Source organism: Anoplopoma fimbria, chromosome 3 (genome assembly GCF_027596085.1).
Source record: "Anoplopoma fimbria isolate UVic2021 breed Golden Eagle Sablefish chromosome 3, Afim_UVic_2022, whole genome shotgun sequence".
NCBI lineage: Eukaryota > Metazoa > Chordata > Actinopteri > Perciformes > Anoplopomatidae > Anoplopoma > Anoplopoma fimbria.
In genome coordinates, this window is record NC_072451.1 from 25,491,682 (window position 1) to 25,505,868 (window position 14,187).

The following is a 14,187-nucleotide window of genomic DNA, read 5'->3' on the forward strand; positions in this document are numbered from 1 at the left end:
CCATGGACCAGATCCAACAGATGCATACAAAACAGATGAACCACTCTTCCTTTCTCTGGCTGTTGTTTTGCTAGACTACATCTACAGGAGACAATGTCAAGTAAACCACTCTGCTGATGTTGTGCTCTGAAATTTGGAATCAAGTTTGGATCTTTCACAGTAAATCAGGTTTCAGAAGGAAAAATCCCAAAAGTCAGTCCAAAATGGTTTATTTTGTAAAGGGGTAGTTGGAGATGAGAAAACATGGTGCGCTACTAAATGATATATTAAAATGTACATGACATTCAAAGGGTATTAGAGTTATCACTCAGATTTTCCACACATGAACTTAAGTTTTCATTCCAAATGACAGTGGATAAAAAGTTGGTATATCTTCAAAATAAAAATATGATCAACACAGTTAACCCTTGGGATACTTAAAAGGAAAAAAATAAAAAAAATAACAGTTACATGCAGAATGTAGACTGATGTGTCAAATTTGGAGAAAAAAAATCATTTAAAAAAACAAGTTGAATGCCTAACACATTAATTTAGAGAAAAATTTGAGGTGAATCTTTCAGCTGTGTTGTCTTCACATCATTGACTCACATTAGCAGAAACCGTATTGTTTCAGTCTTTTATTATGTATAATATAGGTCAATAGGAAATATAAGAAACTGCTATTAATGACAACTTGAGTGGTCTTGGCTAGCCATTACAAACAGCACATATGTGTTGAGATGCCTGATGAAAATGACAATCCAAAATAAATTACATTTGCCAAAACCTAACGCACAGACTGGTTAGGATGGGATGGGATGGGCAGGGCTGGTGGATAGGAGGATGGCTGGACTCAATGTAGGAACAACTGACTGATGACTAGTCAAATACACTGTGAATGAAGCTCCTCTGGATGTGTGGCGTCCAGAGGCACGGCCGTAGAGTGAGTAAAAAGGTCCCAAAGTAGAAACTGCAGTCTTAACATGTGCCATACCTTAAAATGTAGAGGAAAACACCCTTACACTCATCAATATGATGAGCAGAAAAGTCCCAAACCAAAGCTTTGAAGTCTTTATTTTTGCTATCGGGGAGAGGAAAAAAATACTCGAAAACAAAAATAAAACACAAAACAGGAGAGGGAGGGAAGGAACGACTCCAGATATTACGTTGAATGCAGAGAAGATGAACTGCACGAGTTGGGTGAGACACTCCGGCACAAGGGGTTATTTCCTGGAGCTAGACTTCTAATATCCAAAAGTACTGGTCTGGAGGACCCATGTTGGTCAAGGGGTGTCCATGGAGATGCCTACAGCAAAAATGCCTCAATGGCAGCATGTTAGCAGGCTGTCCAAGAGTGACGCTATGTGCTTCCTGCTGCCTGGCTCTCTCCTCCCTCAGAATTACCTGCAGAAAGGAAAAAGGAAAGTGAGAGCAAGTTGACAAGGGGCGAGAGGTCTAAATATTAACGTCACAAAACAAACTGCTGCTTTGGAACCAACAAGCAAAAAGCAAGAGCCAAACCCCAAAACGCTCCAAATGATGACATTCATTTGGTTTAAGAGTAAGTAAACATGCACAGTAACAATAAAAATCACTCACTCGTAGCAGGAGTGGAGGCTGAAGCTGAGGCAGAGGCATTGTCCTCCTCGTCGCTGTCATCCTCGTTGGACTGTGGTACCTCGGCCTCGGGGATGGTTGTTGTTGGGGTTTCAGGCTCCTGGTCCGCCCTGCTCTTCAGGGCTAAGATACGGTGATGTAACGCTGCAGCCAGCTGACCTACGTCCTTAGAGCTACCCTAAAGAGCAGAGACACAGAGGGAGAGACTACTCAGCACAACTTAGAGGAATAAAAGAATATATATATAAATAATAAAAACAACATTTATACTCATTATGCTCGTTTGAGATGAGCCAGACCCGCACAATCAGTCACTGGAGATTGTTACACAATGCACGCCAGTTCGATTTGTATACTTGGGCACGGATCGTCGTTCCTTGCCCGAGTCTACCCGAAAGGGTGGTCACGGGCATGGATCATGTGTACTCTCAATATAAACTCTGTGATTATTTCCTTAAAAGCCCACCATCTCTCTGCAGGGACCTGGAACCATTTGAAACTGACAGCAAACAATAAAATAGCTATCTGTGGTGGTGATTACGTGGCAGTGTCTCTAGTGCGCTCTGCTCGCCCTTCAGAACAGTGTTTAAAAATCAGTCTTGGCATTATGCACAGTATTAGATGTTATTATTAAAACCGACAAACTTTATTACTCTAGTAGGGAACAAGAACTATAGTTTGAAAGCTGAAGGGAGAGGATTGGCAATTGTACCTAATATGAAAACACCGTTAGTCTTTTTGCATTTGGGTAGGAGAAGAAAAAATGTAAATCTTTCCCAAGCTTGGGAAAAACTATGGCACAACTCTAGTATATTGTTTGACGATACATACCGATATTAGGAAAACCTTGACGCCCTGGTCCTCTGTGTCCATGGCAGTGATTCGTACACTCTTCTCGCTAGCTTTGTCCACCTGCATCTGGGGCCAAAGTTTAGTGTTGAGGATCAACCGGAGGCTGCCCTGGGTCCTCATCACTGGAAGAATTAAAAAAAAAAAACACAGACAAAAGCAATGAAGTACAGAACACAGCAGCTGTTTTTTTTTTTTTTTTTGTCTATGATATTCCATCTGACTCTACGTAGTGTTGTGAGTTCTTGTTATATTACATTAGTCATTTAGCAGACGCTTTTATCCAAAGCGACTTACAATCAGTGGTATATTACATATCATTCACCCATTCACACACTGTTATGAAAGATAAAAGTTAGCATTCCAAGGTAGCTGAGGATGTTTGCCAAGATTTGATTGTGATAGTGTTGTGTTCAGCAGCATAAATACGGGATCGGAAAAAGACCATCAATTCAGAAATGTTGAACCGATGGTCTGAAATAGTGTTGTTTCTATCTTTTATTCATTTATTTTGTTATTGAAGCAATTTCAAAATTCTGAAATTATAAAATATACATAAATAAATGATTAAAAAGGTGTTTGTCTTCTATGATAGAGTTCTTTCTTTGATGACATAACACATCTTACTCCTTATGCCACCATCACACACATACAGTGCAGCATGCTGTGGTGCCTAGTCCATAGCAGTGTGTATAACAGGAATGGGCTCCCCCTTGTGTTCAATGTCAGGTATTGTTATACTTAAAGATGAAAACCATAACAAGAACCATTTGTATTTTACTGAGTGTTTTATCTCCAAGTCATTCCATATGTATCCGGAAAAAATAAATCAACAAAACATGAGCATTCAATATTGCAATTAAACCATGCCCTGATCATTGAACTATATAAACTGGAGCTGTGCACAAACAATCAGATGTTTATTTACTTTTTTAAGCCCCAAGAAATTTCCAAAGGTGTGTTTACCTAGACGAGACTGTAGCGTGCCGTCCTCCGTTGATGCCATGTCGTTGAGCCTCAGCAAACCTCGACCTCTCTCTATCCACGACTGAGCAGTCTTCTCAAAAACATATAACTTGCACTGCATCTGAAGTAAGAGAGTAACAAAGAAAAACAGAATTGTATAGCTTTCTGCCACATGTATTCACTGCGTGCGTTTAATCGATCTTCTACCTGTAAAACATTGCTTTCTGATTCCTCTCCAGTTTTGACGTCGACTTTCTCTAAGACGCACTTCTTGGCTGTGGCTTTGGTGTACGCTGCTGCAGACTCCTCCAAAGACTCTGACACGCTATTCACTGGTGAGATAAAATACAGGCGTGAGAAATCTGCACCTAGTTGGCGCTAACATTTGGTTACCGAGATGTTAATCAAGAACTGATGTGTCTGAGAGTGTCTCCTCTCACCCCCATATCATCTTGCAGTGACACAAAAACAACATTCTGCTGAATTTTGTACCATCTAGTGCTGACAGGTGATAATTGAGGACCCAGGATGCCTGGCACTCTTGACACTTAACACTGGAGCTGTACAGGCCACTTCAGATCATTGCAAAGAAGAGCCATTTCAGCTCCCTGCTCATAATAATGATTGCCTGCGCACGAGGCAGCTATGAAATGCAGAATGTCTTCTCCGTTGTCATTGGACAAAAAGAACAGTTACTGAAACATACTATCAAACCACGAAAAAAATATATATACAGCATTATGTCACTAGGTGATGTAGCCTTATATTTTTAAGCCACACAATAACTGACTACTGTCATTTTTTGTTAACACACTGACCTTGGTTATAAAGTAGAAGTCCATGATTGAAACCAAATACGAAAAATGCCTTTATCTAAAATTGCCATTGGCAATGGAGGCTATGGCAAGACAGGCTTGCTCAGGCTATAGCAAGACAGGCCTCCATTGGCATTAATATATTCATCAAACAAGGTTATGCAGTATTGAACTTGCATTTGTAATGTATTATTTTCCCCTAAAACAAGCAGATGATAATTTCTAGTGATCTGAACTCACAAGAAATTTCACACAAAAAGAATATTCTGCTGCGCCTTATTCCAGTATTTGCATTTGCTTTGAATAAACTACGTGCTGGAAAGTGTAACTAAAATGTATACGGCTAAAAACTGCTTTAACATTTCAGGAAATGGTTGGGATACATCACAGATGTAGTATTTATTACACTCAGAACTCTTTCTGGAGTGCTTATCAAAACACAAGCTCCCAACTAAATTTGATGTGGAAATAAAGAGACTTTACATAACATGTTGAATAGATAGACATATTTCTAGGATTATAAATTCAATGTCACATTTCTGTTGAACGGCTTATTTGATAGCCTCAGACCTGAGGCTATCAAATAAGCCGTTCAACAGAAATGTGCTTTTGTTATTTGTAGTTATCACTTTAGTGCAGCCAAGCGTCAAACATCTTCTGACAATGAGCGAGGTTTGTGTTTTTACCCTTCTCTGGGGTGGCTTCCTGTGATGAGGGCTCTGAAACAGGGGCAGCTGGAACTTCTTTATTTTCCTCATTTGAGGATTCACCCTTTGGGGGACTCTGAAAACACAACAAAAATAATCATTGGAACTTGTTCAACCCTCAATCCCCACGGGTTTTTCAATATGGCCAACTCACTATACAACAGGATGAACCAACTCACCAGAACTCGTTCAGACATGTTCTGCCCAAAAACAAATTTTGCCCCACTGTCTGTACTGTTTGTGGCATTTTTTGAACTGAAAGAAGAGGAAAGAAGAAGAAGAAAAAAAGAGCGAGGTGAGGGATGTTAAATATAGATGACGAGAAGTCGCTAAAAATACTCAAAGGAGGACACATTTTCATTACCTTGGGGTAGAGATGTACTGTAAGAAATAATTAGTGGCCTCTGATTGAGAGTCCAGTGGAACGCCATCCTTTGACTTGCCTTCTGTACTGTTCTCTTCCAACTAGAGAAAAAAAAGAAAAATAACATTTTGAGGATTCCGTGAGTCCTCACTAATGTGCATCATAGCAAGAGAATGGCAATTCTGAAATCTTGTCAAAACATGCCTGCCACAACGGTTCCAGACTGACCACAAAATGATACAGAATTATATTGGACATTGTTCAGAACGCCACAGGAAATGCACCCTTTTTCAGTAACTGGAACCACAAAACACCACAGGAAATTGTCGTAGCAAGGAAACGGATACCCTTGACGTAGTGTGAGTATAGAAAAGCACAATCATTATTGTAATATCAACTGATATTAAGAATTGCTGTTTTCGTTTGCTTAAAATGAGCCGTTCATATCAACAGCGAGCTTAAACACATTGCCTTTTCCGGCTTTTTGAGCTGAAGTGCAAACCAAATTTGAAATTATTCTGTAAACAAAAGAACATGTGGGCCAAACTCCAAGTATGTATTGCACAGTTTGCCACAAGTTTGGAAGCAAGGCCAATGAAACAGGTTCGTCAAGTTTCTGAAAATGTTGCAAGAGTAAAAATTGACTTGAATTGCTGAAACACAAGTAAAGAAAACCATAGAATTATACCCACACTGGTCCTTTAGAAGTCAAACAATATAAGTATAAAATGTGGACTGTAACAAGGCAACTCCTTCTTAGTATCTACTCAATTGTGTAGAAACCCTCCTTGGTCTGCCACATTTAAATGTGCATTTCTGTATTTTGTTCGTCACACATTCTCACCTCAAGTTTGCAGGCTCACTGTATGTTAAACAGGTGTAAGAAAAGTGGAAAATAACCTACCTTTGCTCTGTCTTTGATATTCTGACCAAACACAAAAGATATTGCTACATCCGTCTCCTTCTTCTCTCTTTCGTCTTTGTTACCACTTGCTCCATCTTCCTCATTTTCATGTTTCTGAAACAGGAACAAATAGAAGCACCAGAGTCAACTTCATATTTGTCTGAATTTTTTTTAAATACAATGCCAGCTGTAAATCAATGCAACATTGCTGAGTAGAATTAAAAACAACTTTTACTGACAATACAGTGAATCTTTTCATATCTAACATTTGCATAATTTATGAAGACTCAATACACTTCCTCATTACAGAGGAGGAAAAATAACCACAAATCTTCAGTAATTAACCTACAGTGTAATGCTTTCCCACACTTTCTTTCCGATGCTTTAAACAAAGCCTTCACTGATCTGACTGGCATTGTTCATCAATAACAACCCCTGGATTATAAAAGGGAGCTTTAGCCATTCCTTACCTGTGACCTGCCCAGGGAGGCTGAGTGCTCTGTGTTGTTCAAGAAGAGTGACTGTGTCACAGCTTCCCCATCTGACGACTTTTTCACACCGTTAGTTCCACAACTGGAATCTAGATGAACAGACAGAAAGGACAAAGATAATTTACTTTTTTTTTTTTTTTTTTTTTTTTACTTTCCCAAAATAACATTAAGCCTGTAAGGCACATGCCAAAACACAGTATGAACTTGCACTATGCAAGTTATCAAAAGTCAAAGTTTTTAATGATATTTGAGAATATTTTATAAGTATCAACTAATGAGTGCAGGTGACTCCAAGCTGCACTCACTGGACTCTATATGTGATTTAGAGGGCGGTGCCTGAAGAACTGCAGGGCGGAGGACACTGCGTTGCTGCTCCTTGGGTTTCTGACTTGGGACGCCTGCAACAGAGCCAACTTGTCTCATACTTTTTTTTGAAAACAATGAGAAGTTCTGGGTCTACATGTTCAAGTCTAGATCTACCATTTCCATTTCTAAGAGGGGTCATATAAAAAGGGTGCAAGTCGGGGTTCAAGTTCAAGTCTTTTTTTCCATTTCCATCAAGTCAGTGTGGGAAAATGCTGCAAGATAAAAGCTCAAAACCTCAAAACACCAACCTGAACTTGGTGCCTGTCCATGTATGAGAGTTGGTGGCTTTAAACGGAATCCCACAGGCTTCTCCTCTGTTTGGATGGAGAACAAGAGAAGGCAGACATTAAAAAAATATATCTTATACAACTTCACAAATTAACCGTACGTTCCTTCTGTTTTTGCAACTTTCTAACCTCAGGGCCCATCACCACAACACCCCTTGTAAAGCCTTGAGAGTTGTGTTGCAATCAACTCCTGTGCAGTAACATGGCTGGCTCTAGGATCCCTGATCTATGTCTCCCCATCTCAGTGGCTTTATTAGTCTGACAGGATTTGGCTCTCATCACTGTTAAAGCTGAAAGTATTCGTTAAAAACTGCATCCCCCTTTCTTCAAGATTTACAATATCATCTTGTGCCTAGTGAACATTAATTTAGTATTTTATTTTTTACAACCCGGGCCATTTTACTAACCAGAATCATTTTGGGACATGGGGGTGCACCAGACACATCTTTGCAATAGACAAAGGCAACATAAAAAGGAAAAAAGTCAAATTTAAATCAAATTAGCAAAACGACTATAGACCTGTAGTAGTTGAACCAATCACAGTTTGATTTGTGTTTATCTTTTCTTTCAGTTCAAAATAAGCGCTTTATGCTATATTCTGATAAAGGTCATTAAGTACGCCCTGTTTGTTTGCTTAAAAAGATAACCCGTCCCCTCTGCAAAGCTGTGTTATCTGGTGACATTGTTCCTGCCAACTTTAAACATTTGGTGGCTGGTGATAAGAATTACAACAATCAAACAAAGCAAAAATTGTATAAGGCATATTAACAGAAAAGGTACAACTTTCAAATAATTCACAAAAACACATTACAAGTCCCACTGCAGTCATAATTACAGAAATAGTCTGACTTATAGACATTGTATGTTGTTGTATTTCCGCTGCTGAAATGCAGCGGTGGACCTCGATTGATAGTCTGAACAAAGACAGGTATTTTATATATTCCTGGTATGTATACTCAAACCTGGCTAATGTAGCCGATTCTGATCATTTCAGCAACAGTGTGTTTGGCATTACTCCCTCCAATGAAATGCACATGGTGAACTAGAACAACTATTCTGTCAGAGATGTGAACAGCATCCTATCAACTGCAATCTGTATGTTTGACCCACATGGATCCCAAACCTCAGGAAACAGTCTGCACAAACAAGGAAAGGAGACCTGAACCAGTCCTCTAAATTAATATTTAAGCTGCCGACATGCACTGGCAAATTTGATAGCCAATCTTAATGTTATATTGTATTCCTTGTTTAAAGACAGTAAACAATTTCTCTCAAATACAGAATTACTCATCTGACAACAGCCATTAAATATTTAAGGTCTATACAGAATAAGGCACTTCAGCCCACCAGCACCAAACACAACTGTCTGGTAAACCCTCGTAAACTATTCCACCTACAAGTTCAGTGGCGCTACACAAACAAAAGCTCATTTCCAGCTCATGACACTATGACTATAATAATAAACCCTGTAGGGTTAGCAATATCAAGCTCATCTTTTCCAGTATTGTGGTCATAATTTTGGCTGGTAAATTCAGAATTTTTTTCCGAGGTGAATTTGGTATTTCAAAGTCATAATCTAGAAAATAACTAAATTATGTACCAGCCAAAGCTGACACAAATGCTTTGAAGCTTTGACAATTGCCATGGTTATAGACGTCCAAATCAGTATTCGACTGGAATGTTTTGTTTTTCCCCATCCCAAATAGCACATGAAATAAGGAATAGTAATTCCACATTATGCATCATTAATTATTTTGAGTCATCATCAGATGGATGGTGTCGTTTGTTGTGTATGTTTGCTGCTGAAACGCAGCAAAAGAGATCGATCGACAGTCTGAACAAAGACTGGTATTTTATGTTAGGCCAGTATGTTGGCAGGGGCTACAGTATATCCATTTTTCAATATGTTCATAGGCTTACATATGATAAAATTTGTTTTATGGGTTATCGCTGTAATTAGTTTGATATGTTTATTGCATATTTTGTAGCCGTCTTCCTTTCAATAAAAGACAATCCTTGAAGTCCTTTTGTCCTCATCTCACGTTAGACAATAATAGCAAAAAAGTAAATATGACCGCAAGTTTGAGGAAAGTTTGACAACTTGCTCGCTGCCTTTCCCTCTCCATCGTCGTTTTAATGCATAGGCTTACCGGGGCTCAAGCCCGTTGGCCACAACAGGATGCAGTTTGTGTAAAGACGCAACAGCAGCAGGGTTTTTTACTCCACAAACTGCCACAAGGGAAAAAAACGTTTTCTAGAAGTTGTACATCTGACTGAGATCTGACTTTCTTACAGACTGAGTGAAGCCCTAGTACCAGCATGGTCATAGGTCTTTCTAGGTCATAATGGTCCCACATCCTCTGAATTGTAAGAGATTATGAGAAGCTCCTCTCTTGATGAAAGTTCTATTTCATGTAATATTGACAAAAGGCTTACCAGACTGATGCAACAAATAGGCTTCACCTCTCCCTGCTAGCTACATTGCATGTTCTTTTTGCCACATGGGACACAAAAAGACAGTAAGACATAAAATAAGGAGGACCAAATTGTTCAAAAATAACCAAACCCCAACCATGAGCTAAAGGCAACAGCCTGAACTGATACAGAGAGATGGCAAACTTGACTGCACTGATCTGGCTCAGCAAATTTCTTCCATTTTAGTAATTCTATAAGATAAATACTACATGTAAATGAGGCACTTTAGAGCACATTTCTAGTGCTACATTAACTTATCTAAAATCATTCCTGAAAAGATCCACTAATGGAATTTGGCTGTCTATGAAAGATGTGCTTTGCATTCTGTGACCGCACGTTTTCCTCAAACCACGAATAACGTCAGACCTCCACAGCAGATATTTGAAGGGATAGCTCTAAAATACCACATCCAAGATAACTACAACTGCACAGAGTGAATGGATTGCATTTGCAGGCAGGGAATACACACAACTTAACTGACATCAAATTTAAAACCATTGATGTCACAATGTTAGAAAACATAAACACATGTTCAAAGAGTATTTCTGGCATAATTTTGGCAAAGTAAAAGTTATGGTTTAGCAATTCATTTATGGTGTTTGTTGCCTTAAACTGTTGGAAAAAATACATGTTTAAACTCTGAAACTAAGATTTCTAGGGTGGTGTGAAGAGAAACTAATGGTGGTCTAGATGCCTCACCTGGCTCAGAGTCAGAGTTCCCAGTTGGAGACTGGCAGAAACTTGAGGGCATGAATACATTGTTCTTGGGAACTGCAAAGTAGCGAACAAGCATTGCACTCAGCATACAAATCAATGTGTACACCACAAGCAAGAACCAAGAAAAAACAAATGCTGTGCTTAGTCACCACGTGCCCTTACCAGAATGTGGGGGTGGGAACGATGACGTCCGTTCCCTTTTCACAGGGGGGCAATAGCTCCCCTCGTCTTTATCTGAATCTGAAAAGGTAAGAAAATATTAATATAACTGCAGTTTGAATAAATGATATGAGAAAGATAATATAACATGCAATATAACAAACACAGAGGCAAGTTTGGACATCAGATTTACCTTCCCCATCCTCTGCACTTGAGCCTTCCGCAGATCGCTGCAAGAGAAGTGAAACGATTTTTAGCTCAACAACTCTTCTGCAATGTGTGCTTTACAAGAATGCTGTCCACTGAATGTCAGTATAAATAAAGTCCACAAATGTATTAAATATGGCTTGAGCCTCAATAGACACTTGAAAATGAAAGAGACACTTACCTTCTGTGCTTTATCTTTTTGGAAAACAAACACAGGTGGCGCTATGGCAGGCTTGTCTGTTAAGAGAAGATGAAGGCTAGTCATCCAAGTACTAACGTAAACAACCCTGTCAGTTGGATTCTTCTTCATGGTATAGAGAACCAAATAGCTAATGCTATTGCCTACTTGTTCCCTGGCATTGATTTAACTCTGAGAAGCAGTGAAAGCATGAGTATGGATGAAGCTAGAAGGTTGTGTTCATTGGTAATAATCAGCATAATCATCTAGAACTAAATCAAACACCAAATTTCAATGCACGGTAACACATAACAAATTATTAACACATGATACCAAAAGCCATCCAAAATATGTGGAGGTGCACTTAGACATCCTATTATTCACAGACTGTAAGGCAGTCAAAAGTTTTGTTTCACAAACTTACATCGCCTGCCTTGTACTTCTGGTGAAGCTTTAAGAGTGGTAAAACACAACTGTTCACAGTTTATTTAAATGTCAGGTTAAGCTGGGTAAAAGAGTGTGAAGAGGAAGTGACTAAGTTGACTTGAAAGATCACTATTCTATAACGCAGAAAGCAACTCTTAAATCATACTACAACTACAGTAAGTTATGCAATCCTTTGAGGATTAGGCCTAGCAGTAAGAACAAATCACATTATGCTGACCTAAACCTAAACAATCATCAAATACCAAACTATACCAACCAACGTATCAGACATTGATGTAAATACAAAGTCACCAGTCATTCCACAAGTCAGAACAGCAACTGTAGCTACTTCTGAAAACAAAAAAAGGGGATTTCATGCAGCTCACCACCAACGATTTTGTTTTCTGCTATAAGCCACCACCACCATCACCACCAACCAAGGAGAGCAATGGCCTCCATTGTATCCATTTGCCATCACCTCAGGACACTTAAAGAGTCCACCTTCCCCTGCTGTAACCTCTGTAAGACGTCTAATCCTATAACGTAGGCAGACAAAGGTTTTCTCAGTCTGGGTCGGGCCTGCAGCACTGAGCAGGTGGAGCATCGTTGTGAGCTTCCTCTTGGTGTAAATGCATGCGGTGTGAGCCTGGGATTGTCTCCAGGACCGACATTCACCACCTCAAAACGCAGACTACCTGTTTATGCATGAACACCTTCTTTAATGGCAGAAGCACAACATGCTGTGTGACCTATATATATATATATATAATATAAATATATATACAGCTTTGTGTGTTTCTGCAGCTTGCAGGCAGCTCACGTCACCCCATCTTTTTTAAAGAAGTCAAGCATGCAACCCTGATAATCACAGTGGAAATCCAAGCTTGCATTTACACTATCTGACCCGACCCAGCACATAGCCGGAGCCCACCGGTTGTGGTTCCCTAAAGCCCCGGACGTAGCATAGCTTCTTAGCCCTCCATGAGTCATCTCATCCGACATGCAGTGACATATCAGCACAGTGTGGAGCAGATCTGAACACATGTGAGAATATATATATAAAATAAAAACCCAGAAAAACGAAGTAATGATTCCACTAAAAGCTAAAGTCTCTGCGACGTTTTCCTCTCTCCGCGCCTAAAAGCATCCCGCGTTGCAGAGCTAACTGCATGGAAGCTGAGCTCATTATTACCAACACAAACACCTTTAATACAAGAATGCTTTGCATCCTCAGCGTGTCCAGCTTTCATGTAGTGTTTCAGCTTCACGACCGAGCAGACCGCCTATAGGTAGCCGGGTGCTAGCAGCTAGCAGCTAGCCACTCGCAGGCACCGATCGAGGGCGTTCCGAAGCGTTCCAGGCATTACCCGCAGCCGGTTAGCATCGCTAGCCTGCATGCTAACGTTGTGGTCTTGCTAAAACGCCCGCAGGAAGCGCGTAATCCGCCAGATCTCGCTATTAACGCGTGTTGTTTTCTGTTATTAAACGTGCAGAACGATGTAAAGGTGTCGGTCGCGGCGGTGCAGTGAGCTGTGTTGTTTTTCTCTCACTGCTACTTACTCACCTTCGTTTGCCAAGTCCGCCATTTTACTTCGACGCTCACACCCACAACCCACCGCGCAGATAACAAGCTGAGCAGGAGAGTGTTCGCTGCCTCCTGTCACTCAACACTGTCTGCTCACTGTGGCACATCTCTGACCCCATCCTTAAAGAACTACTTACAGTTTGCACAAACGCCCTATTAATATACAGTATCAGTGAAAAGTTAGGACACACCTTCTCATTCAGTGTTTTTTCTTTATTTTTCTTTATTTTTATTTTTTTCTACATTGTAGATTAATATTGAAGACATCCAAACTATGAAGGAACACATATGGGATTATGTGGTAAACAAACAAATGCTCAACAAACCAGAACATGTTTTTATTTATTTTGAATGAGAAGGTGTGTCCAAACTTTTGACTGGTACTATATATATATATATATATATATATATATATGTATATATGTGTGTCTATTTATCTCTCTCTCTCTTTATCTCTATATGTATCTTTATATATATATGTATATATATGTATATATATATATATATATGTGTATGTATATATGTATATACAGTATCAGTGAAAAGTTTGGACACACCTTCTCATTCATAATATTTTTTTATTTATTTTTATTTATTTTTATTTTTTTCTACATTGTAGATTAATATTGAAGACATCCAAACTATGAAGGAACAAACATATGGAATTATGTGGTAAACAAACCAGAATGTTTTATATTTTAGATTCTGCAAAGTAGTTGAATGAGAAGGTGTGTCCAAACTTTTGACTGGTACTATATATATATATATATATATATATATGTATATATGTGTGTCTATTTTCTCTCTCTCTCTCTTTTATATATATATGTATGCATATATGTATATTATATATATATATATATATGTGTATGTATATATGTATATACAGTACCAGTCAAAAGTTTGGACACACCTTCTCATTCAATGTTTTTTTTTTTTATTTTTTTCTACATTGTAGATTAATATTGAAGACATCTAAACTATGAAGGAACACATATGGAATTATGTGGTAAACAAACAAATGCTCAACAAACCAGAATATGTTTTTTTTTTTTTTTTTTGAGAAGGTGTGTCCAAACTTTTGACTGGTAATAT

General features: G+C 39.0%; 1 protein-coding gene across 4 annotated transcripts; it reads right to left on the reverse strand.

Annotated features, from left to right (window-relative positions):
* Positions 1–602: 602 nt before the first annotated feature.
* ranbp3b (RAN binding protein 3b) lies at positions 603–13,172 on the reverse strand. Of its 4 annotated transcripts, XM_054596352.1 has the most exons (17): positions 13,072–13,172; positions 11,085–11,140; positions 10,890–10,926; positions 10,700–10,777; positions 10,520–10,591; positions 7,307–7,372; positions 6,998–7,090; positions 6,672–6,781; positions 6,202–6,315; positions 5,298–5,398; positions 5,113–5,188; positions 4,913–5,009; positions 3,619–3,743; positions 3,412–3,532; positions 2,428–2,570; positions 1,579–1,774; positions 603–1,383 (listed from the first exon to the last, which is right to left on the reverse strand). In XM_054596352.1, the coding sequence occupies exons 1-17, from the start codon at positions 13,091–13,093 to the stop codon at positions 1,340–1,342; spliced, it is 1,551 nt and encodes a 516-aa protein (XP_054452327.1). In that variant the 5' UTR covers positions 13,094–13,172; the 3' UTR covers positions 603–1,339. The 4 variants fall into 4 exon arrangements, with proteins under 4 accessions (XP_054452327.1, XP_054452328.1, XP_054452329.1 ...); XM_054596353.1 differs by lacking the exon at positions 10,520–10,591; XM_054596354.1 differs by lacking the exon at positions 6,998–7,090.
* Positions 13,173–14,187: the final 1,015 nt, after the last annotated feature.